This window comes from Hyposmocoma kahamanoa, unplaced genomic scaffold (assembly GCF_003589595.1).
Source record: "Hyposmocoma kahamanoa isolate Upper Pololo Valley unplaced genomic scaffold, ASM358959v1 93, whole genome shotgun sequence".
In the NCBI taxonomy this organism is placed as follows: domain Eukaryota; kingdom Metazoa; phylum Arthropoda; class Insecta; order Lepidoptera; family Cosmopterigidae; genus Hyposmocoma; species Hyposmocoma kahamanoa.
Window position 1 is genome coordinate 14,358,529 of NW_020654810.1, and position 25,784 is coordinate 14,384,312.

The 25,784-nt window shown below is 36.0% G+C and overlaps 1 protein-coding gene across 1 annotated transcript in view; it reads right to left on the minus strand.

The window, feature by feature from the left end:
* The window catches only part of LOC113237541 (receptor-type guanylate cyclase Gyc76C-like), a 43,825-nt gene that overhangs the window by 8,723 nt on the left and 9,318 nt on the right, over positions 1-25,784 (minus strand). Inside the window, exons 3-18 of the mRNA XM_026474082.1 lie at positions 24,095-24,292; positions 21,207-21,272; positions 20,722-20,962; positions 16,623-16,772; positions 14,986-15,185; positions 10,608-10,794; positions 9,009-9,169; positions 8,146-8,436; positions 7,827-7,946; positions 6,678-6,818; positions 5,447-5,518; positions 5,275-5,364; positions 4,022-4,097; positions 1,903-2,061; positions 1,157-1,343; positions 248-388 (exon numbers count right to left, since the gene is read on the minus strand). Coding sequence (XP_026329867.1) covers positions 248-388; positions 1,157-1,343; positions 1,903-2,061; positions 4,022-4,097; positions 5,275-5,364; positions 5,447-5,518; positions 6,678-6,818; positions 7,827-7,946; positions 8,146-8,436; positions 9,009-9,169; positions 10,608-10,794; positions 14,986-15,185; positions 16,623-16,772; positions 20,722-20,962; positions 21,207-21,272; positions 24,095-24,292 — 2,480 coding nt within the window. The remainder of the gene's footprint in view (positions 1-247; positions 389-1,156; positions 1,344-1,902; positions 2,062-4,021; positions 4,098-5,274; positions 5,365-5,446; positions 5,519-6,677; positions 6,819-7,826; positions 7,947-8,145; positions 8,437-9,008; positions 9,170-10,607; positions 10,795-14,985; positions 15,186-16,622; positions 16,773-20,721; positions 20,963-21,206; positions 21,273-24,094; positions 24,293-25,784) is intronic.

Consider the following 25,784-nt stretch of genomic DNA (forward strand, 5'->3'; position numbering starts at 1 on the left):
ATTATTAGATGAATTACTCGACATTTATAGACAAAAGTAATAAAAATAATGCAGTTATTACGACTGAACTTGATGTAACGGTTCTAAACGAATAAAATATCTTTACACAAAATGTATCCATTTTGCATGACCTTTGAAAACATATATCAACTATAGAAATCTAAAGGACTACCTCAACTGATATATTGAGTAAGGTTGTCCCACAGCCCTTTTGCACGTTTCATAAAATTACGTATATTATACTTACTTTGGCAGCATTCTATGAAGCAGATCTTCTGTCTTCTGTTTCTCTTCATTGAGTAACCTCGTCCGTTCACTGACTAGTTCTTCCAAATTGTTTGCGTACTTCTCTAGCATATCCATCATTTGGTCCATTACATTGCGTGACCTGGAACAACGTATTTATAACATTGTTCGAATTAGGCTTGGTTTATTAAACACACACCATTGGTATGAGTGTCAAATCGATATTCAAAATTAAGTGGCGTAAAAATTCCACTTCAAGTAGTAAGAAGTTCACGTGTGCGTACACGCATTAACTACAAAATTTAAATTATCAAAAATGAACTCTACCAATTTATACATCAAAGGTTAAGTACAAATATAATATAAATATTGTTTTATTTTTATTTTTTAACAAACTTAAATATAATCAAGGTAATAATTTTGTGTGAAATTTCGATCTGCACACTCAATAATAAAGTAGTATAACACGAAAAGTATTTTTTGTGGAACTGACAAAATAGATTTAAAACTAATTACGAATTGCGTGCGATTTTTTGGCAGGTGGCAAATATGACTAGATTCTATTTAATATGAAAAATATTACTTTAATTTTTTAACATTATTTATTCTGCCAGCTCCTCAAAAATTTAATTTTCGAATTATGGCACTTTATTACTGACAGTTTGTTAACGACTGAAGACTTTTAAAACCCTCGAGATACGGAATACAGAGTCTAGCAAAGCTACGGAATATAGAGCATCAATGTATACTTTATTTCTGAACAAAAATAGTGACCTTGTAAATTAATTTATGTACAGTATTAATGCGACGATCGCTCCACGTCGCATTAATTTAACTGAATTTTTTTACGTATCTTCGCTGCTTGACCACATAAAATAAACACTTGGTCTATTTTAATCAAGATACTCACTTGCCCTTCATTTTCTTGAGACGAGTGCGTATGGTAGTGAAGTCGGGCCTGAGATTGGGGTCTTCAGACCAACACTCTCTCATAAGTGTAATCACGTAGTCCTCCGTTTCAGTTTCTATTATGCTCGTGTTTGGCCTGAATATCTCCTCGCTGTCTAGTTTCGGTCTTTTCACTCGGTCTACGATGTCTGTAACATAACAACAGTATAATTTTGTTAATATTTTCATTTTTGACGAATTACAGACAGAAAAGATTTTTCTCGTTTACCAAATAGACTTCAAGATTCAAAAAGAAAGAGGTGACTTGAAGAAAAACTTTTATAAATTTCTCAAAGGTGACGCCACAACAAAAAAGCCGTTAAAATAAAAAATAAAAAGATCTGTAACAAATGCATAGAGAAATTCGTTTACCGTAGATTGGCAAAACAGATACAGGTTCGAGTCCTGGTAGATCGAATTATTCTATGTATAGAAAGAGATACCTACGTAAATTGAAAGAAGTTTAGTGTTTATACAAATCCTGGAAACTTCCGAGAGAGGACCACACCTCTCTCGGAAGTTTCCAGACCCATGTCTGGTAGTGAAGTTTTTAGACCCACGTCTAGGATTGCATTTTCTTAGTAAAATAGCGTCAAAGCTAATTATCGAGTGTATAAACTATATCCTACTACTATTTACATATATTAGACTATTTTCATATGAAAAATTACATAACTAATGAAAATTGAACATGGTAAAAGCCATTACCTTTAGGTTCCAAAGCAGTAGGACCAAAAGGTCCTTTCCTTGCGATGATTTCATACAAAATTATGCCAAAAGCGTATACGTCGCCTTTCTGTGTGCCTCCTACAGTACCGTTCGGGTCTTCTAACTCCCTTAGTAACTCGGGTGACTTCCACAGCAACCCTTAAAATGTATGCCAAACTTTGAAGTTTCAGTTATAAACTTAAGGTTGTGATTAAAGTTAAAGTCAAAGTCAAAGATTATTTATTCCATAGGTAAAATAAATTTACACTTGAAAACGTCACATTCAAGCTACTGCTCGTTCACTACGCTGACCTCCCGGAGAAGAACGAGCAAGAAACTCTAGTGATTGCTCTTTTGAAATAAACTTAAATGCTATGGAATACACTTTGAATCAAATGTAACGATAAACGAAAATATGTATCGATTTTGTTCCAATGTTAACCCATTAACGCCCAAATACAAATTAGCGTTAAAAATAGTAAAATTTTTTTAAGAACCTTTACAAAATAGCCTAGTTATGAGAAAATTATGAAGAAAAAAAAGATTTTATTTTATTTTGTATGAAAAAAAATGCCGTCCTCAAATGGGGACAATGGGCTCAAGCGGTGTCAAAAAATTTGTAACAATATTTGTCGGTGCACAAAGACTTGACGCATTTTTTATATTGCCAACGCACTTATTTGTGGCTCAACAGCTATTTTTGCACATCGTAACTGTTAAGCCAACTTCTGAGCGTAGTGATCAACACCAATGTTCTGTAGATTTAGCACCAAAGAAGCTGCTGGATGTAAACTTTGAGTATTTGTTTCTCCAATAGTGACGTGATGTAACCGTTTAACTGATGTAGCTGATCTAGCTTCGTATTATTGGTCAGGAGGTGTAAACGCCATGTATTAGCTAGTGCTAGGTGCAGCTTGTAGTGGAACAAAACACACCACCAGTTTTTGCCTCGAATGGCAGTGCGATACAAAAAGATTGGTCAGCTTGATTTATCCTGCTGGTACGTTTGAAATCACGCAGGATACCCACGTCAGCTTTCTGTTTATTCACAGTGCTTTATCTTTTTACTTTCACCAGAGAAAGGACATTATCATAATCAGAGCTCATCGTGCAAATACTATTGTCAAGCCATGGAAAAAACAGAATTTGGTTGATTGGGAAAATCGATAGTCAAAATTGGCACGGTTTTACTCTACATGTGTATTACAAATCTGGTCAAGTAGATATTTCTTAGTTTTTCCTTTGCAGACAGTTTCAGTTGTTCGATAACCAGTTTGCCGTAGATTATTAGATCTTGTTACATAAGAATAGTACTTCTACATTGGTGAGCGCCCTCAGTTCCAGGGGAAATGCCCCCTAAATCTATCTCCACATCATGGTCTCTCTCATCCATTACAGTTTCAATAGCTTTCTGAAGCCCATAGTAATAATTGTGGCTGCCAAATACCTGTTGTGTCATTATTTCGTTGAAAATTACTTATAGATGAAAAACTAATAAACTACCCCATAAGCGCCCAATGGCCCCAATTGGGGACACCGTTATTTACCACCGTCTGAAGTTGTCAAAACACTATTTAACTCAGTTATATAATTTTTATTTTATAGTATACGAATACATTTCAATAATATATGTAAAAAAAGAAATAAATTGTTGGTAATAACATACAGGAAAAACAACTAACTTTAGCGTTTCACGTGTGCGTAAGTTAACCCCACAAAAGGAACAGTCAAACCACTTTTATTTAATTCTAAACAATTTTTTTAAATAATAAAATTAAGATCCCCTATTTTACTTTACATATACACTTTTGTAATGAGTATTAATAGTAATATAAAAAAATTACGGGTACTCAAAGTAGTGTCCTCGATTGGGCACGGCGGGCGCAAATGGGTATCGTGATCACATTAAGAGTCGAAAAATTCGATTTTTTTACACTGCTCTAAATCTTATAAAAGTACAATCTATCAAAATTTTATACTGAAAATTGTACTTTACGTCATTTGCGCATTTAGCATTCAAAGTTGCTATTTAAAAGTTACCCCTGTATAGCTTAACCTGCGGATAAGTACAACACGTACACTGAACGTATTTGAAAATGATTTTGGAATAACAACTTACCCCTGTAATATTGATGTTCTCCAATAAAATCGTTTTCTGCAGAATACCTTAGTTCGTGAAGACCAAAATCGCCAACCTAAAAGAAATAAGTATAACAGTTTTACCGCATGTAACTACTTTACACATTTAATAAAATGTAATGGCATCGACTCGACCTAACGCAGATTAAATAAAAAGCAGTATAAATTCAGTGCATTTCCTTGGATTTCAGCTAGGAATAGATCGATTTATTTTAATTTACAGCAAAAAAACTTTTTTTCATTCATCTTCTCATCGTATCGATAGCATACACTATAACGCATGCCATCGTGGTGAAGGATTAGCCAATGGGCGTAAGATACTCGCCGATTATTGCCAAGGTAAGCATCATTTTCAATCATGATACAAGCGTCTGTCATCCAAACCTATCACAAAATTATTAAAGCTCAACTGCTACTAAACATTTTTTTTTCAGTCGAGTTCCTTGTGAAAGAGTTCGTCCAGGGTAGTACTGCCACCTTACCTATTTCTGCCGCCATGCAGTAATGTCAGCATTACTGTGTTCCGGTTTCGAAGGGTAAGGGCGCTGGCGAAATTACACGCACATAGGACTTGTCAACTTGTCTCAGGGTGACCGGCGCAGTAGCAGCGCCCCTCAGATCTTTGTGATTTAAAGCTCTGAGTGGCACTGCAACTGTTATGGACGGGCATGTAGCTTACCATCAGGCGCGCGTCTTGTTCGTCCCGTAATTTCATATTATTACAAAAATATATATATGGATGTCGACTAATTTGACAGCTCTAAACTAAAATGAAAGCGTTCTTTTCTTACCGACTCAAATCAGTAAAGTTTAATTAGCGTTTTACATAATTATGCAACTATAAATAACAAAAAATCTTTAAAAAAAAGTGTCAACAACGGCTCCTGTCTGTGCAGAAATCGAGTAGCAATTGGTCAGTGGTTAAATCCACTAGCAACACTAAATGAATAACATTTTAGAATGTTTTCTGTTTTTAATTACATTTTTTTTTATATTTATACATTTTACTATAGTGCAACACAGACATATTAATTGCTTCGTGTTATACACTCCGCTCGCCGGTCTGATGCAACAAGCGAACAGCTTTAAGGTGAAGCCTGAAAATCAGCAATGCTGAGTCTTAATCCTTTTTGTCCAAATTACAGTTCCTTTGTTTTAATTGTTCGCTTATGTTTGTTTATGTGTTTTGTGGATAAATAAATGTCTTTTTATTTATTTATTAAAAGAACTTACCTGAAGCATCCACCTGGACGTCACTACACAATTCGAAGATTTGAGATTACCATGAAAAATCAATGGCGAAGTATGAATAAATATCATACCCTGCAAAAAAAAGAATTATTTGAAAGTTCACTTTGTAATCTTTTTAATACAAAATTGTGTTCTTATCCATGTTAATGTTTACCTTTATGAGATCATGAATTAGCGAAGATATAAACATATTATCCAGTTTAATATCTTCATTTTCGATTATATCCTGAAACATCAGACCCAGTATTCAATTACTTCATAGTAGAAGACAAAAACAAACGCAAATAATGCAATTTTAAAATAAGTCAGAAAGTATATGCCTGCTCTACGATGCAAACAAAATATTTTTTTTTTAATAAAAAACCCGATGGAAGTCTGTGGAATTACATCTATTGGCCAAGTTTCGGGACTTGCACTTGCCTGAAGAGGATCAACGAGTCAACAAACTGTGAAACATTGACTTACAAATAAATGGACGACGGGTCTAATACAAAAACCACGAAAAAAATGTCCCAAGTCAACCTATTCGAAATTTAAATTATACTGTCATCGCAGTATCGCGCTGTCAGTAGAACAAATGAAGACTAAAGCGGAGTTTGGCGCTCTGTATACTATTTTAGCGCCTTACAAGTGCGGACACTTTTTAGCGCGGACCCGACGTCCATATAATTGTAAGTCAATGAGGTGAACCGAAATTCTTGTTGTTGTTATTGTTGACATGCGTTGTATAGAAAAAGTGATCTAATTTCAATAAATACCGTATATAACTTTTAAATAAAAAAAAACGACCTCAAAAGTATGCTTATCCGCTTTGGCCGTGTTCGTAACATCTTTTTGCTAAGTTTTATTGAAATCAGTAAACAGAAAGTGGGCAAAATTCAATACATCGGATTCATCCCCTAATTTGCCACCCTTGGAGGTGGGAATATTTTCTTCAAATTCGTATGGGACCTCTACTGAGGTACCCCCTTTCCAACAAAAAAAGAATAATTGAAATTGGTTCAAAAATAATAATAATAACGCACACACCCTACATAGCCCCGCACTAGGGAAACCCTGTGTTGTGGATGCCCACATAGACAATCACAAATTACACCCAAACTCACGAGAGAAATAGATGTTATGGGACCTCTGTGTGGCAGTCCGCCATGGTAACCGTTCGGCCACAGAGGCAGTTAAAAAAAATGTTGAAGCAATCGTGTATCATACGCACGCAAAAAAATACAGTCGAATTGATGAACACTTCCTCCTTTTTTCAAGTTATTTATACCGTATACTACATTAAAACAAAATAATATATGGAGTTATCACATACTTAAATTCCAGCTTCAATTAAAATCAGTTTAAAATGATGGTTGTATATGTATTATAGTATGTTTACTTACATATAAGCTGCCCTTAGCGCAATAATCCGTGATAAGGAGCACCCGCAGCGGTTCGACTACGGCACCCACGAAAGAATTCAAGTTGTCGTGCCGCAGCTCGCGAAGCAAACGCATCTCCTTCATTACTTCGCGTGATATGTCCTGAAAGAAATATCATCAAACGTTGTAGAGCTCGATAATAGCTAGTTTAAGTATATTTCGTAAACAACAAACACATTGTGTTAGCATGTTTAGTTAGTACTTAAATGTTATCTAAACGTATGGAGTTAATATATAAAACAGTGCATTTTCAATGGCTTTTTGCGGTTAGTATGTTTCGTGTATGTTACATTCATTATTTAAAGTGGATTTTTATGAAATATACATTTTGACCATTCTGAACGTAAATACATCGCACACGAAACAAATTGCTGTCGTAACTCAAAATTTTGTAAACAACAAACACATTGTGTTAGCATGTTTAGTTAGTACTTAAATGTTATCTAAACGTATGGAGTTAATATATAAAAAAGTGCATTTTCAGTGGCTTTTTGCGGTTAGTACTTTTCGTGTATATTAAATTCATTATTTAAAGTCGATTTTTATGAAATATACATTTCGAGCATTCTGAACGTAAATACATCGCACACGAAACAAATTGCTGTCGTAACTCAAAATTTTAGAATTGAGAGTTCACGTAATTCCTGAAGAAAACTAATAAATATATATTCTCGTTTATAGATATTATTTACAAATAAAAATAATCACATAATTCCCAATAAGATCCATTCAGTATTTTTATTTTTCAATTTTCAAATTGTGTTTTCTCAATTCCACAATGTTGAGTTACGAGAGTAGGTAATTGGTTTCATGTGCCACATATAATTCTTAGATTTCCGCTGCACCTTTCTGTTACATCGTGTATAAAATCAACCACTTGTATACAGATAACTATAATACATATAAATAGATCTAAATATACCATATATACATACACACAACACAAAGGTTGTACATTAGCATACGGTTTTTTCACACTTACTCAATACTATTATTTTATTGCCTTTCCATTACGTTAACAAGTTGCTACAAAATATAATATTAGGTTTATTTAAGCAAAAAATCAATGAAAATCATCAACAATCAGTCAGTCACTTGGGGACAGCTTACCTTCTTCTTGGAGAATTTCAGTTCTTTTATCCTAACGACGTTCCCCTTGTACTGAGCTGTAGTTGTGAATATTTGCGTGCAGCACTTGCTGTCACACGATATGCCACTTGCTAAACTTAACTGGAACAAATAATAAAACTTTAAAAACTAATAACATGCACACATAATCCATGAATGAGATACACCAGTTAGCACCCAGTTCATAAACGTCAGAATCGCCTTAAGATTTTCAAAGCTGGTTTTGCTGATGGCAATGAATTATACTATTCAAATTATGTATCATAGAAAAAAACTTCTTCGAGACTTCTATAGACGTTACCTTACTAGGCGACCACACGAGCCCGCTGCCCATATACCCAGCGATCTCAGTAGGGTCGATCTTCCACAATAACCCTTCAATCTCTTGTTCAATCTTCCACTTCCTATAAATGCTCACTGTAACCACTAATGCACAGAATAATGTAACTGCTAGAGTCCCCGCTACAACTAATGAAGTAATTTGAGAATCATCTTTAGGACATTTTTCGTTGAGGAAACCACAAGATGGTTCGTCTTCTGGTTTTACGCCGTCGGGCCAGTCGATTGGCATACGTGGATTCGTTTTGTATTCCTGTAAAAAACATTGATATACAAACATACTGTATCAAAAGCTAAGGCAATAAAGTTATTGGCGTACATGACAAGGATGCTGGTGTAATTACAGGCACATCACACTTGTCAATTTATGTCTCAAGATGACCGGTTCAGTGGCAGAGCCTCTCAGATCTTTATGATTTAAAGCTCGCAGTGACATTGCAGTTATCATGGACAGGCATGTCGCTTGTCACCAGGCACACGACTTGTTCGTCCCGTCACTTGGTAACATATATATATAGTATTATATATATATAGTATAACATTATTAAAGAATAATCCGAAAAGTTCAGCTGCTACCCGGTTATCAAATTCGGAGTAAAATGGCAATGCACAGATTATATGACATATTATACAAACCACATCAGCTAATATTAAGCCCCTTAAAACTATTATACCAACCATATCAGCTAATATTAAGCCCTTTACAACTATTATACCAACCATATCAGCTAATATTAAACCACTTACAACTCAGAATTTATTTTAAATCCACTCTTCTGTGTATGTATTATAAAATTGAAATACAAAAAAAATACCAATACTCACAGGATAAACCCTATTGCTCTGCTGAAAATGTCCAATAGGGATCATGCTGTACGAACAGTTTATATCATCTTCACTGAAGTTCATAGGCTTGAACGCGAGCACAGAGAAGTTACCCTCCGAGTCCGCGCGGTCGTCCAAACGAACTGACATTCCGGTCACACCTAAGGCACAACAAATAATCTTATAACTTCGTAAGTTCATAAAGGTACTGTACATCGCGTAGCGAAACTAAAGTATATAAGTAGTTCTAAACTCTAACGAGTGTATTAGAAAATTTAAAAAACCTCTTTTTATACTTAAATTTTTTTTTAATCCCAGCTGGCACAGAATAAGTAACTTTGTATCAGCAGTACATTTAAGAAGTAAAAGGTTATGGTGCTACAGAACTTATAGTCTGTCTCGTTTTTTAAATGGAGTAAAATGAGATTGTCAGAGTTGCCAGTTTAGTAAAATTTTAAATAGTCATGTAATATCGAGTTCTTAGGTTTTCGCGATTGTTACACATAGGAAATGATACTATTTTTCCGGATTTAAATCGCGTATATTTATTTTTACAAAGTAAAGTAAAGGGCCCGAAACGTTGGTTTGTTTGAAAAAATAAATATACGCCATTTAAATCCGAAAAAATACTTTCATTTCTTATAGTCATGTAATGATTACTAACTGCGTTATTGTATTCTTTATTTTCATTTTGACAGTTGATCTATTAGTATTGAAATCAATTTTTAGTCATACACATTTCAATAACCATAAGCGGATTTGACTATGTGTATTAAATTCTAATGAAAAATTTTAAAATATGTCTCCTATTTGTATTTTTTATACACACACTGCTAAATTTAGTGTATGTATGTACGAATTCAAAAATTAACAATTCAACGTAACCTGTACCCGATAGTTGGACGTATAATAGGCCGATGGTGTATCAAATGAAACAGGTTCGTATTATTTATTTCATAAGCGTAACGTCCATTCGATATTATATTATCGACTGCAATCACTACCTGCTTGCTAGTGGACAACATTTTTGTATAATGAACTGTCATTTTACTCCATCTTCCAAAGAGACTGACTATACACAACTTCTAGAATTGATTCCCATGTAAATGTAAATCGTGTAAGCCGATATCGAAGCTGAGGGAATAGATATTCTTATTATATGATATTATATATTCATTCCATTTAAAAGGCTTTTAAAGTTTATGTCAAAATAGATATTCTATATATTGTTAAACTCATCTTCTATATTCTGCGCTTGATGGATAAGGAGTAGAAGGAGTGGCGTTCCTCGTGAAAAAGTTCGTCCAGGGAAGTGCTGCCACCTTACCCATTCTTGCTGTCAAGCAGTAATGTGAGCATTACTACGTTCCGGTTTCGAAGTGTAAGGGTGCTGGTGAATTTACAGGCACATGGGACTTGTCAATTTATGTTTCAGAGTGACAGGCGCAGTGCTCCTCAGATCTTTGCGATTTAAAGTTCTATAGACAGCCGTGGCGCTTACCACCACGCACACGTTTTGTTCGTCAAGTCAGTTGGTATCATAAAAAAGGGCCCTAGAATTATCCACACCCTTATAAAGTGATTAAAATTGTAACTTACTTTTGTATGGTGAATTTTTCTTAGTCATGGTCTCAACGATTCGTGTCCCGTTTGTAACGATTTTCATTAATTTTTCATAAGTAAGAGATTCATTCTTGTCTGTCACTTCCTCACGGATGACGATATCCAGAGATTTGGCGTATAACATCACCGAGTCGTACAAGTAGGCGGCGTATATGGAGACATACTGGAAAAATATGATTCTATTATACACACTTTAAAAGTGTCAAGGGATCAAGCACATATTTGCCAATTACTGAAAATCTGGTACTTTTAATTTTATTTTTTTAACACCAATGGTATTGATCAGTCAATTTCATATTTTAAAAAATATACAAAAAGAAATTTCATTTTAATATGGTAAAGGAATATTAAAAAAACCTAGATCCCTAGGTACTTATCACAGACCACATAAATACTAGTAATGACTGGTTAGTGGGCGGGGTCCGCGTTACCTAGCTTATCACCAGACGGGCATCGTGTCAACAGCGCGTCAGTCGTGGTTCAAATGTGATACATGATTATTTTGTGGAAAAAATAGAAATATGCCATTATATTATGTCGCGTAAGAAGCCAAAGTTTAAAAAATACTCCGGGAGTGATTTCCTTCCATCGGTAAATACTAAAAGTCTGTATTTTCTAACATTTTGAACAATACAGTACAGTATAGTAAATTTCGAAACAAAACAATTTTCCTGCAATTCGGTAATAACAATATACATTGGTTGCTAGCCATCGCCGCCGTCAAAAGAACAATTCCAATGACGCTCAATGAATTGCTTGCACTAGTGTCGTATTACACTTAGTACTGGGTCCGCATGTTGTAATCAAATTATCGATATGTAGAAACTCTGTATTTAGAAACTCGGTTTTGGTTTACTTCAACTTTTTTTTTATTTTAGCGGTACCAATGTGTAAACATAAATTGTTTACAGGTATTTAAAAGCTAACAATTTTGATTACTTATATGCTTGGTCCCAACACTCGCAATAGTTTTTTTTAAATTTTCAATTTAACTAAAAACGATGTATTAATGGAAAAAAGGAAATATAGATAGAAGAGGTACAATGTCGATAATTTTACAATGCACGTAAGTTCGTGGAGTATCAAATGAAGACTTTATGAGATTGGAGATTTTCTTTCCCTTATCTACATGATTCCTATCTCCCTACTTGCTAATTATACGTCACCTTTGTCCGCTTGAGTTCTTAGTTTTATCACAGGCATGATTTACATTTACAGTTTTTGTATTGATTTTTTTAGTTTCCCGCCGGATCCTTTTTAAAGGAGAAATGGGCTGAAGCAACAGGCAGTAAAAGCTGGGTACCTACTATATGTAGCACCATTTGCTATAGGCATTTCATGATATCACTTTAAATTATGTACATATGAGTAACAACCACTTTTACTTTTAACTGCCTCTGTGGCCGAACGGTTACCATACTGGACTGCCCCCGGGTTCGATTCCCGGGCCGGGAGAAATATTTGTATGGCCTACATTTATTTCTCTCGTGAGTTTGGGTGTAATTTGTAGTTGTCTATGTGTGTCCATGGCACCCGCGACACGGGGTTTCCCTAGTGCGGGGCTATGTTGAGTGTGTGCGTTATTATTATGTGCGTTATTATTATGTGCGTTATTAACTAAAAACTTCATTAAGAAATAAATCATTTGGTTAATCAGGTAACATATGACATGAAACTCGCATTCACAAATTATAGACAACATCTAAATGTGAAAACATTTCTGAAGCATTATTTTTCGTCAAGTTTTCAGGAAACAAACGATTCGCTTCTTCGCCTTCGGAAATAAATATATATATTTTCTTGACAAGCTCGTCGACGCTAAAGGTCTAGTCATGTTCAGTCAGTTCAGAAAGAGGTAATTGTTGCCCATATATATTATATTTCAGGGAGAATAAAGATTTTGATGATGACTGTGTTTTAACATTTCAACCCTTCCAGTGATCGGATTGACTTGAAATCTAGTAGGTTAATGAAATTACGGTGACAGTATAATAAATCATTAATACTGTGATTGTAGCATGTAGCTACGTCTAGGCACGCACACGCCTGCGTAGGTTATATCAATTAATATTTGAGTGTAGTAAAACCTTATGCGAATTTGGTAACAAATGTGTGCGTGTAAAAGTCAGCTAGGCTAGTTCTCGAAGAAATTGCTTTAAATGCCGTTTCCATATACTCCCTGGTTAACTCTAAACATCGAATATATAACCAGAAATAGAGACGAAATAAGGGCCATATATTACTGGTAACACATTAGCGATACAGCTCTTATAAATATCAACTCTCGTTTGCACTGATATATAGACAGGCCAACTACTGACCTGTATGTACGACTCCGTATATTCCAAAAAATATTCTGTATTTATTGTAATAAAGATAATATCTCTAACAATGCCTTGCTGTTCTATTCGGTGGTGTAGGAAAAATAGCAAAACATCAATTACAAAACAAACGGAATCACATTTCATCGGTAATTAAATATTAAACATGTAATTTTGCAATTTTCGTCCATTATAGCAAAGCTCAAGTTAACTGGTCGATTTGAAGTGAAACAGTTGACGACACCCATTGACGACACCCGCCAATTGTTTCGAACTCGCGCTAGCCAATCGAAGCGTAGTTGTCACAGTAATGATATGGCAGAATAGTTTTCAAATAAATTAAATGGCATTTCGTCTCTATTTCTGGTTACATACTCGATGACCCTAATTATAGCAAGTGTAAAGCAATGCCTAGTTCAATATTCCGCTAGTTATGAAACATAATGTCGATATCAATTAAATGTCACATCCCTATCTGTAGATTGTCAACTTTTTGATTTTGTTCCAAAAAGTTTGTGTTCATAGGATTCTTAGCTTTTATGTGACTAGTAATAATAAAACCTTATTAGATCCAAATAAGTATCAGTTTTTTTACCAAAAGTTTTTTATTATTGTCTATTTTCGTTTGATAATTTATAACCAATTAAAATTATGTTATCTTAGTACTAATGTAAGATTACGTTTTCAAATGTGTGGCGACACCGGTTTTGTTGCTTGATGCCATTTCCATTCTCTTTTTTCTTCCGTGGTACTTATGACGTGTGTAATATTTGCCTAATATGAATGTTGTGTACAATTATAGTTGGATTTCAGATTTATAATTTTATATAAATAGTAATACTTCGACAACCTTAGTGGCCTACCGGTTTACAACATAGGTGCTGGATGAGGATGTCCCGGGTTCGATTCCCGGTAGGACCATTTTGGGAAATTTTCTACATTCATTCTGGTCCGAGTGTTCTGGGAAGTAATAACGCACACACTCAACATAGCCCCGCACTAGGGAAACCCTGTGTCGCGGGTGCCATGGACACACATAGACAACCACAAATTACACCCAAACTCACGAGAGAAATAAATGTAGGCCATACAAATATTTCTCCCGGCCCGGGAATCGAACCTGGGACCTCTGCGTGGCAGTCCGGCATGGTAACCGTTCGGCCACAGAGGCAGTTAAAGTGCCCGAGAATTCCGCTACTCTGGTACAGAGAACAATAGTACAGAGAAATTCCTAGTTAGACCAGGCAATTGATGTGGTTGCTAGAATATTATTATTATTTTGGACATCGATTTGCAACAGTGGAGCTCCTTGTGAAAAAGTTCGTTTAGGGAAGTACTACCACCATACCTATTTCTGCCGCCAAGCAGTAATGTGAGCATTAATGCGTTCCGGTTTGGAAGGGTAACTTGTCAAATTATATATCAGGGTGACAGGCGAAGTGACAGTGATCCTAAGATCTTTGCGACTAAAAATTCTAAATGGCACTGCAACTGTTATGGATAGGCGTGTCGCTTATCACCAGGCGCTCGACTTGTTCGTCCCATCACTTAGTATTATAATTATAAAAGTTATAAAAATTTAGGCTCTAGCTTCTCCCATGTCCTAAAAGATTAATTTCGAATTTTTAAATGGAAGAGGCGTGGTATTATTATTAGTTGTAAGTATTATTTGTAGTATAATATAAATAAATAAATATCAGAGTTCATAAGGTTGCGGTGATTGCTACAATTTTTTTCGGATCTATTTGTTTTTTCAAACAAACCAACATTTCGGGCTCTTTGCAGCTCCAATATAAATAGTCACGGCTGGCTATAAACTAAGGTCATGTTAGTTATCAATCAGTTATTTTTAAAATTATTGTAAACCAGCCTATTCTAAATTATAGTATTCTAAAACTACCTTCTTTTCAATTAACTAATGATCATATTCCAATTAATGTCACATACGATATGCCAAATGTTAAAAAAAACATTTCCCAGGTTTAGTTATTATATCGATATCAAGTAGATAGGTAAAATGACGCTTTGGTTACCTTATTAAAGGAGTTTTTCTCCAAAATCTCAGGCAATTTGAACTCAAATGGTTTCAGCGTATTGTATAAAGATACGCGTTTGGTGAAATTAGCGTAGGACCCGGCTGGCTCAGACGATACAACCACGAGTAGTGATTGTGCCCGGCGTTTGAACTCTGCACTTGTTGGACAAACTATTTTTGAGCCTCGTTCTTCCGTTTCTGTAAACCGAAGACGATAAATTAGATTGAAACAATAATAATAATAATAACCTTAAGTATTATAGACTTTCAAGACAAATATTGGGCACTTAAATTACTAGCACTTTACAGTGTTTGAAAGCAATGTACTTGTGAATTATAAAGGTACTTGTATTGTTTTTGTTTATATACAAAACGTTCCTTCATAGCTGTTAAATTGGCTTTATTTGTAGTACCTTAGATCATAACTTATACAAGTTGTATCCAAAAATTATCATGTTATTAAAAGAAAAAAACACCCTAAAAATTTTCCGGCTGCGCGCATTTTGTATGCGTATTTATTTTTCGCTAATTAAAAAGATATTTTTATAAAATGATCTTCATTATCGTCAAGTACTGTCATCAGCTGAATTCTGTACGAGCCATTTTGTGAATTTGTATACAGCGCCTAACCCTCTTAAAGACCCAGCAAAGTACAATGAAAAACGCTAAACGCCCAATGTACGGACAACGGCACATCAGACTACACATTTTTGTTCGAAAATCGCCCCATTGCAACGGAACAAGATACGTCAATGTGTAGCTTGATGTGCTGGCGTGTGTACATTAAAATGTGCTAAATATCCAAGCAAGTTTACAAGACTCAAAAAAAGGTCAAAACAAGTCAGTTTTGTATGGAAAACTTACATTATGGTCACATAGAACATAACACTTAATTTTAATACGGTGTTTTTTTAATCGACTTGAAAAAATCTCCATTCTCAATTCGACTGTTTTTTTATGTATGTTATGCGATAACTCCGGTGAACCGATTCTGATGATTCTTTTATGTTGAAATGAGGGTACCTCAGTAGTGATCCCATTTAAATTTGAAGAAAATATTCCACCTCTAAGGGTGGCAATCTGGGATGTCCCCCAAATTTATCAATCAGGTTTCGCGCACTTTCTGGTAACCTACTTCAATAAACTTGGCAATTAGTTGTGATTCCACGCACTTTTGAGGTCGGTTTTTTTAATACTCCGTACTGAGATTATGCAAAGTGTGCGTCACTTGTCTAGATTTCCCATGGTCATATAGAACATATAGCGCTTAATTTGAATGAGATGTTTTTTAATTACAATGTACAATGGGCGTCAAGTAATCGTAGAAATAATATTACCTGGATCTGAATAACTTCACATATTAAGTACATTTTTATGTACACAGGATCTTAGTAAGTTACATATTTATTAAACATACCACTTTTATCATGACTTTACAGTGTGAAGGTCGCTAACCACCTCGTGACTGTTACCCGTTTTAGACTATTTGCTAGCGACACCAATACAGTAGAGTCATCGTAGATGTACATATTTGTTTTACCGCATGTTTTGTGTACTACAATCAATGGATAAACCAACATTTGCTATCATGTGACATGCATTGCAATACTATTGAGTCATACTTTATCTACTTACTCATCAAATACTTAAGTGATTCTCTGTCAGGAGAGTAAGTCATCATATCGACGAAGATGACCATGTACTCTCCTTTCGCGAAGAGCTTCAGGGATTCCATAGCAGTCATCATGTCGATGAGCCCTTGCGTTGAGCCAAGGAACACGTAGACTGTAATAAAGAAACAAAATATATTTTGCGCGTAAGTTTTGCATGAAAAAAAAGCAACACGGACGCTACTGCAAAAAAGTCGTTAAAAAAGTAAAATAAAAAAAAACATATGCAATAAAGCACAAAGAAAGATTCTGCAAGTCTGCTAGTTATCACGGAACGCCGTGGCTTAATGTCAGTGTCTGGCACGGATTGCCTGAGGGCGCTGGTTCGAAACTAGCCGGATCGAATGAAATTTTCTTAGTGTTTCGATATTTGTTATAATAATTATAGCAAACTAGTGCAGTAATTTCACAAAAAAATATTGAATATCATGGTAGTAAAACATCGTCGCAATCAAAAAACTTAAAAATTACAAAAAAAGTAAAGTCAAAAACTTGAACAGTAAACTTTGTGAACCAGAAGCCACGGTTGTACAAACTCAAATAATCTTTATTTCATAGGTAAACAAATTTACAATTGAAATCGTCACAATGATCATTCATAAGGCAGATTCCCCTGAGAAGAATGAGGAAGAAACTCTAGGAGTTGCACTTTGTAAATGAACATTGGTATACATTTGTCATTTACAATATTTATTTCAAATATCAACAACCTGCAAGACCTAAACAGGTCACTATCACGGATTTTTGTCATCCAAGTACGCAGAAGCAGTATAATAAAAAATAAACAAATATTAGACAACACAAATGTTGCTCTAAAGCACTTGTGTTATGGAAATCGGTAACAACGATGGTACCACAAACACCCAGACGCGAGATAATATAGAAAAGTCAGTTTTCTACATTGACTCGAACATGGAATCGAACCCGGGACCATGAACACCAGTGCGCAAGCCCCAAAAACCTTTGCAAAGATTTATTGCATTCGTAAATGGTAAATTTTGAATTTCAACCGGAATCTTATAATGGAAGCGTATACCCTCCCCCTTAAATAAATTTGTGACTTTCTGAAGACGGCTGTTAAGAAGAGTCTGTCTATTTTTATTCCTCGTATTAATACTATGCCATAATATTTTTAACATAAATTAATACAATTTATGCATAGTGCTGTGTGCAGAAGATCGTGTGAACTTGCTTAGGATTTTATAAGAATGATTTATTGCGTTATCGCCGAGACGCACGTACGCTTAAAACTATACAAAATTCAAAATTCAAATTCAAAATAATCTTTATTTCATAGGTAAGCATTATTACACTTGAAATCGTCACAATAGTTAAACTCTACCGCTCATTCGTAAGGCAGATTCCCCTGAGAAGAATGAGCAAGAAACTCTAGGGGTTGCTCTTTGTAAATAACATTTACAATATTTTTTTTTTATTTGAGACATCAGAGATCGAGACTACCTCCATGAGCTAAACGGGTTACTACCACGGATTTTTGTCATCCAAGTAGGCAGAAGTTGTATAATAACCTTTAGTATAAAGTTTTTGTTTCACTATAGTTTTAAACCTCGTGAAAGGCAAATTTTGTATATCAACCGGAATCTTGTTATAGAAGCGTATACATTGCCCCTTAAATGATGACTTTGTGAAGACGACTATCAAGAAAAGCTAGTTTATTTCTATTCCTCGTATTAATGTTATGTCTGTCACTATTTTTCATAAATAAATTACTATTCCTTTTAACATAAATTACATTTTCATAAATGTGAGGCTAGTGTAAGAATGTTAATTTCCTTAAACTTATCTCTCAAAGATACTTTGGGGCCCAGATTGTAAATTTCACGTTTCTGCAGGACAAAGATTCTATTGATATCGGCGGTATTACCCCAAAGCAAAATGCCGTATGTCATTAGACTGTGAAAGTAGCTGAAGTAAACCAATCTAGCGGTTTCGACGTCTGAAAGTTTCCTTATTTTTTTTATCGCGTACACTGCAGAGCCGAGCCGTTTTGATAACTTACTTATATGGGGACCCCATTGCAATTTAGCATCTAACGTTATACCTAGAAATACAAATAAGAAAAGAAATACAATACAATAAACATAAACACATAAAAGTAATTTGCATACGCATGCACCAGTTAAACGCACAACAATAGTAAAAATAAATGCATGTCACAGCCCACGCAAACGGGCCTTGCTCAATTTTTAACTATGGATAGAAAATTCGACTTGTAGCACTGGTTTTCAACAAATCATGTTGGATGGTCCAGCTTTCGGGAGACCTATAGCCCACAGTGGGTGAAGGCGACCTGTCAATGATAATGACGATGATACTATGATATAGTAAGAGTAAGTCAAATCACGCAATCTCAATGCTGGAAAAGAATCGCCATAAGATAATTTTAAATTATTTTTTTGTGAAAGGTGCCGTTAGTTCCTTATATCGGGAACTTTTTATCAGTTTTACCACTTTCTCGCGTGGCATATTTGAGGAAGGAATTATCTACTTTGTTTTTGATAATAAAGTAGTTAATCTCTTTTTGTAAATCGGTCGAATCAGTACATTTGATATTACGTGAACTAACTGAATGTGATCCAATCCACACGTAAGTATTAAAAATCTGTTTTTGGCGGTTTAAATGTCGCTCAATGTTAAGACACTAAAATCAGTTGTATCAGTCCGATTCCATACTAATTAGGCATTCGAGTTTCATTTAAATATGATTTTATTGCCAGACATAGACATGCCTTTAGTACAATTTGAAAAATCTAATGACTTTATTTTATTCAAACCTGCAATTATGACGTTTGAAGACGCTAAAGAATTCTTAATAGCAGTAATTTCGTCATTGTTCTTTGTACACAATATACTGTAGTTCATTATTCCACAACAGATGTAATAATAACTCAAGGAAAATCCATCTTTCTAATACAGCAGTTACATAAAGAATCTATAAGTAAACCAGGGTTATGATGACTGGGAATCCATAGATTATTAACATAAAGGCGACCGAAAAACCAAATACGTACACTGTTTACATGTTTCTTACATTAACGTGCGGAAAGAACAGCAAAGAATATGACGTCATATAAAAAAAAAACAAGTAGAGTGAGCATAAGCGTGGTTACACACGGTGAGTTTTAGCAGCGATGCAAACTCGCGATTTATAGGCGATTGCATCGATGCAAACGCGCGATTGCAGCGACACAAACGCACGATTGCATCGATACAAACTTGCGATTGTGTCGATACAATCGCCTATAAATCCTAAACGTAGTGATGCAATCGCGCAATTGCATCGATACAAACTTGCGATTGCGTCAATACTATCGCCTATAAATCCTAAGTGTAGCGATGCAATCGCGCGTTTGTATCGATGCAGTTGCGCGCTTGGATCGCGTTAGCATCGCTGCTTAAAATCCCGCGCGTGTGTAAAGGTGTAGTTATATAAAAACTGGATAGGTACTGTAGAAATCGTATATCAGTATTTATGCCTTCTTTCTCTCATGGCAGCTGGCTATTTTTATCTGAATTTAAATCTGTGGAGTAGCTGTTATCTTACCTATCGTTTTGTGGCGCATATAGTAAGTAAGCAAGATCGAGGATTATTAATATAACCATACTCTTAGCATATCTATATATATATATATATATATATTCGTATATAGCATTGATAAAAGGCGCGTAACTGCACTAAACCAAATTTTACGGGCGTGGATTTTAACGCTTTGTTATTTCAATGGCTACGACTTTCATTTTCGCACAGAAAGCATTAATTTACGACATTTATGCAGATTTGAATTGGCCACTAAAGTATCGAAATAAAAAATCGTAATCCAATGCTAGTTACGCGTAATTGCACAATCCCCGACGATATCCTATTAAATAATATAAAATGTGTAATTTATTTTCAGATCCCAACTCTGTGGTCTTTATTTCAAATCACCACCACATTACAAGCAAAACTAGTAGATACATCGGAATGCATACATTTTAGTTTATCGTAGTTTTTCATGCAGTGTGCCGAACAAATTAATAGTATTAAATAAAAAAATACTAACTTCGAGTCCTATTTTTGGTGTCCTGCACGAACTGATACCAAAACCCGGGCGCACAACAAGGTAGTTTTTCCTCACAACAGCGAAACGCTTCGACAACATTTCGCTGATGGTTCACTGTCATATTGTTCGCCTTCGCGTGGTTCTCCAGAATCAGGGCCACACGTTCCCATGGATCTTCGTAAAGTATTGAGAACTTGTGCCATCTGTAATATCTCAGTAGAGATATAACAGATTTAGTTGCCTGGAACAGGTAGAGCCTCTATTGTAAATAAATAATAAATTAGTAATTAACAAAAAATCTCTACTTAAATCTTAAAATATCATAGGACGACTGTATTGACTGATTAACCTATTTTAGAGTTTAATTACATTGATTGACGTGTTTTGTATACGACATACCTTTTCACAGTGTTGTCAATATCTTTCTAAAGAAGGTGAGGGCATCGTAAGTGCGTAAAGTCCAAGATATAGTTTTGATAATATACCTGAGTGTTTTGCGGCTCTAGTCGAGCGAAGTTGGGCGGTGAAGACGTTTGATAGTCGGAACATTTCTGTAAGTAAACAAATAAAAAAATATTATTATTAATCTACCTTTTTGTATGTTTTGTATGACATTATTTTATTTTGTCATATATTTATTTTTATAATATGGCGGGACGAACAAGCCGTGCGCCTAGTGGTTAGCTAAAAGCCGTCCATAACTGTTGCAGTGCCACTCAGGGCTTTAAATCGCAAAGATCTTAGGGGCACTGCCCCTGCGCCCGTCACCCTGAGGCATAAGTTGACAAGTCCCATGTGCCTGTAATTTCACCAGCAACCTTACCCTTAAAAACTGGAACGCAGCTATGCTGACATTACTGCTTGACGGCAGAAATAAGTAAGGTGGGATTAGTACTTCCCTGGACGAACTCTTTCAGAAGGAGCTCTACTGCCCTTTTAATTACCTTATTTCATCAATAATTATGTTTTATCGAAATAAGAAATTTAAAAAAAGGTATTAACGGAACACTGATTGGCGGACGCCATTGCGAAAGACATCTTTGACGAGAACGGACGTAGTTTTGTTTTGTTTGGATTTATAGTGAAAAGACATTATAATATAATTTATAACGTCACTGGAGTTTCATTTCCATGTGTACTACGAAGATCTCATATCATCGCCTTAGAGTGAAAACCTCGCATACGCGTTTTCACATATTTGGTTTTTACTGATATTTATTGAAGAAAACTTCTTTACTCAAATTTATTATTAAAGTAATATACACACATCAAAAGTGTCTAGGGATCAAGTGAATATTTTTGAAATAAAAATTATTTAAGCAATATTTACCAAATCCAGTCTTCCAGGACGACTTCTTACTTTAATGCTTATGTTTTATTTAACCGCTTACCCCTATATTTAATTAAAATAAACTAAAATTGATGTTTTTGCAAATCGTGGGAAAAAACTCAAATTAACGGCGTCAATTTTAACTGCCTCAGTGGCCCAACGGTTACCATGCCGGACTGCCACGCAGAGGTCCCAGGTTCGATTCCCGGGCCGGGAGAAATATTTGTATGACCTACATTTATTTCTCTCGTGAGTTTGGGTGTAATTTGTGGTTGTCTATGTGTGTGTCCATGGCACCCGCGACACAGGGTTTCCCTAGTGCGGGGCTATGTTGAGTGTGTGCGTTATTAATTAAATGACAAAAAAATGGCGAAAATGATGATTTTGCTCATTTTTATTGTAAAGATAAGAAAATTAATAATCTGTATTTCCACCATTAACACGAATCACACAATTACAGCGATTTGGCATGCTTAAGATGAGTTCATCAAAATCACTTTGAGGAATGGCCGCCCATGTGTTTTGTAACAAGTCAAAATATTGTTGTAGAGTATGTACGGTATGCATACTCGGCACAGCTCTTCTTTGAAGCATATTCCATGCGTGCTCAATTGGATTGAGGTCTGGCGATTGAGCAGGCCACGGCAGAACGTTGATACGAGCTTCGGCAAGAATGCGTGTTACGACTCTAGCCGTGTGTGGACGTGCGTTGTCATGCATTAGTTGAAATGAATCACCCAACTGGCCTCGCAAAGGGATGATAACATCTGAAACAATCCTCTCTGCGTAAACTCGAGCATTGAGGTTACCCCTGATCCAAATGAGATCGGTTCTTCCGCCGATCCAAATACCGGCCCATATCAATAATGATACAATAATGTTCCCCCACCATATGGATGAACTTCCTGACAATATCTCAAACGTTCATGACGTCGAGATGTTCTTCAAACTCGAGTACGTCTTGTATCCGGTCTCATACCGAAGCGGGATTCATCCGAAAAGCACACATAGCGCCAGTCTTCTTCCTCCCAGTTTCTGTGTTCGCGAGCCCATCGTAAACGGGTCCTGCGATTGCAGGGTGCAATAGGTGGAACTCTGAGCGGCCTTCGGGATCGCAGACCCACTTCACGTAAACGATTTCGGATTGTTTGATCGCTTATTAGCAAGCCTGAGGAGCTGTGGAGCCTCGTAACCAACATCATGGCGGTCATGGTACGATTCCGTCGAGCAGTATTTTGGATATACCGGTCCTGTCTGCGAGTCGTGATGCGAGATCGTCCTCCATGTCGCTCGGCCACGCTGCCCGTCATGCGATAGCGCGTCCAGAGGCGACTTATGACGCTCTGTGTAGTGTTAAGAGTGAAAGCCACAGCACGTTGCCTGGAACCAGCTTCCAACATTCCGACGGCTCGCATCATCACTTCTCGGGTTAAATGATGTCGTCTCTCCATAATAATGTAAATTGTTTCGGTTCCGATGCAGATATTGTAATGATTTTGTCAAAACGCTATAACTCATTTTTATACAAAACCACATTGACAATCGATTTTCTTCTTATTAGCGAATTTTAAACAATATTCCTTATTTAAATGTTAAAACTCACTAAAAAGTATCAATAGCGATACAAAAATGTTAATATAATTAACCCTAATTGCAGCAATACTCTTAAACGTACTTGATCCCTAGACACTTTTGATGTGTGTAGTCATTGTGTAGTATATGAAATAGGTATAATGTAAATAATTAAAATGCTAACTACAAACATTATTGCGTTTACTACATTTCACACCACATTTTTATCTTCGTCCTGAGAAATTACATAGAAATCACATACGAGGTTTTCACTCTAAGACGACGATATGAAGAACCGACGGAGAACGAAAACAAGAAACAGTTAAAGTATTAAATGAACCAGGAGCCAGAGAGCGTTCTACAAAAGCTGCAGGTAGCTTATTCCAGATACGTGGCTTGATCGGAACTGAAAATACAACAAACTAAAGCCTTATGGCTCTATCGTAAATAAAATAAATAAGTATGACTTACGTAAGAGATCATGGGCAGATTCCTGGACTGAGCAATAATAGCCTCAGTATAACAGTTGCCCTCGGGACCAAAGAAGGCGACCACACCGGCGCAGCTCATATCGGTGATGTAGCGCGTCGCCACCACAGTGTCGCCCATCGTGTCGGTCCATTGCAACAGCAGCTCCACTTCCGGCAATAATGTGGAATCGTTGTTCACCTACACGCGAAAATATAATTTAGTTGCAGCTGCCAAGCTAACGCGCTGACAAGTTGTTTTTGGACCCTGTAATAGTGGTGCTGGCATTGACTTTTTTAAATAATACTGCCTCCGTGGCCGAAAGGTTTCCATGTCGGACTGCCGGGCAAAGGTCCCAGGTTCGATTCCCGGACCGGAAGAAATATTTGTATGGCCTACATTTATTTCTCTCGTGAGTTTGGGTGTAAGTTGTGGTTGTCTATGTGTGTGTCCATGGCACCCGCGATACGGGGTTTCCCTAGTGCGGGCTATGTTGAGTGTGTGCGTTATTCTTATTCTTATTCCCTAATTACTTATATGTATGTACAGATAGGTCTATAAAATGTAGTGAAAAGTTAGACAATTAGTTATTTATATATCTTAAGAATATTGTAATAAAACCCACGCTTCGAAGACATTATTTATGTAAGTACTCAAATGCGACGCGGGTCGTCGCGCGACGGCGCTCGCATTAGTGCGTCTGGATCGCACTGTGGTCGGTGGAGGTGGGCGTTTAAACGAAAAGCACTTAAAAAAGTCTGCTTTTTAAAATTTGTGTATGTACGCTTTTTATTTTAAGCATAAGCGTTGGTCACTGGCCAGTTCTATGGATACTCAATAATTTCATTTTTTACAACGTGCCTAAGTTTCAAGTAGCGCCATCTATAATAGGTAATAGTATTATTTAATAGGGTACAGGTAGGGGACTTCAAAAAAAGGAGGAGGTTCTCAATACGTCTGTATGTTTTTTTAATGATTGTTACCCTATAACTCAACCGAACCTTATAACATAACTGAACCGATTGAGATGACTCTTTTTTTGTTGCAAAGAGGGTACTTCAATAGTGGTCCCATTTAAATTTGAAGAAAATATTCCACCGGTAAGGGGGTGGCAAACGTTTTCGCGCATTTTCCGGTAACCGATTGCAATAAAACTTGTCAAATAAATGTAATTCCACGAACTTTTCAGGTAGGTTTCTTTAGTAGGCACCTACTCTGTACTGATTAACGCACACACTCAGCCCCACACTAGGGAATACATAGACTACCACAAATTACACCCAAACTCGCAAGATAAATAAATGTATACAAATATTTCTCCCAGCCCAGGAATCGAACCCTACCTATGACCTACATTTATTTATCTCGGGAGTTTGAGTGTAACTTGTGGTTGTCTATGTATTCCCTAGTGTGGGGCTGAGTGTGTGCGTTAATCAGTACAGAGTACTGATGGACACACTCCATGGCAGCCACGGAACAGGGTTTCCCTTGTACGGGGTTATGCGTGTGTTCGCGTTTAATTTGGATTATAAAAAAAAATAGTCTACTTACTCCCTTTAAGTATTTACACACTTAACATAGCCCCGTTACTAGGGGCTATGTTAAGTGTGTGCGTTACTATATTACTATAGATTATAATGTAAAAAAAAAATATTTTTCCGAAAATAGCATTTAATGCCCAGACAAAAATTTA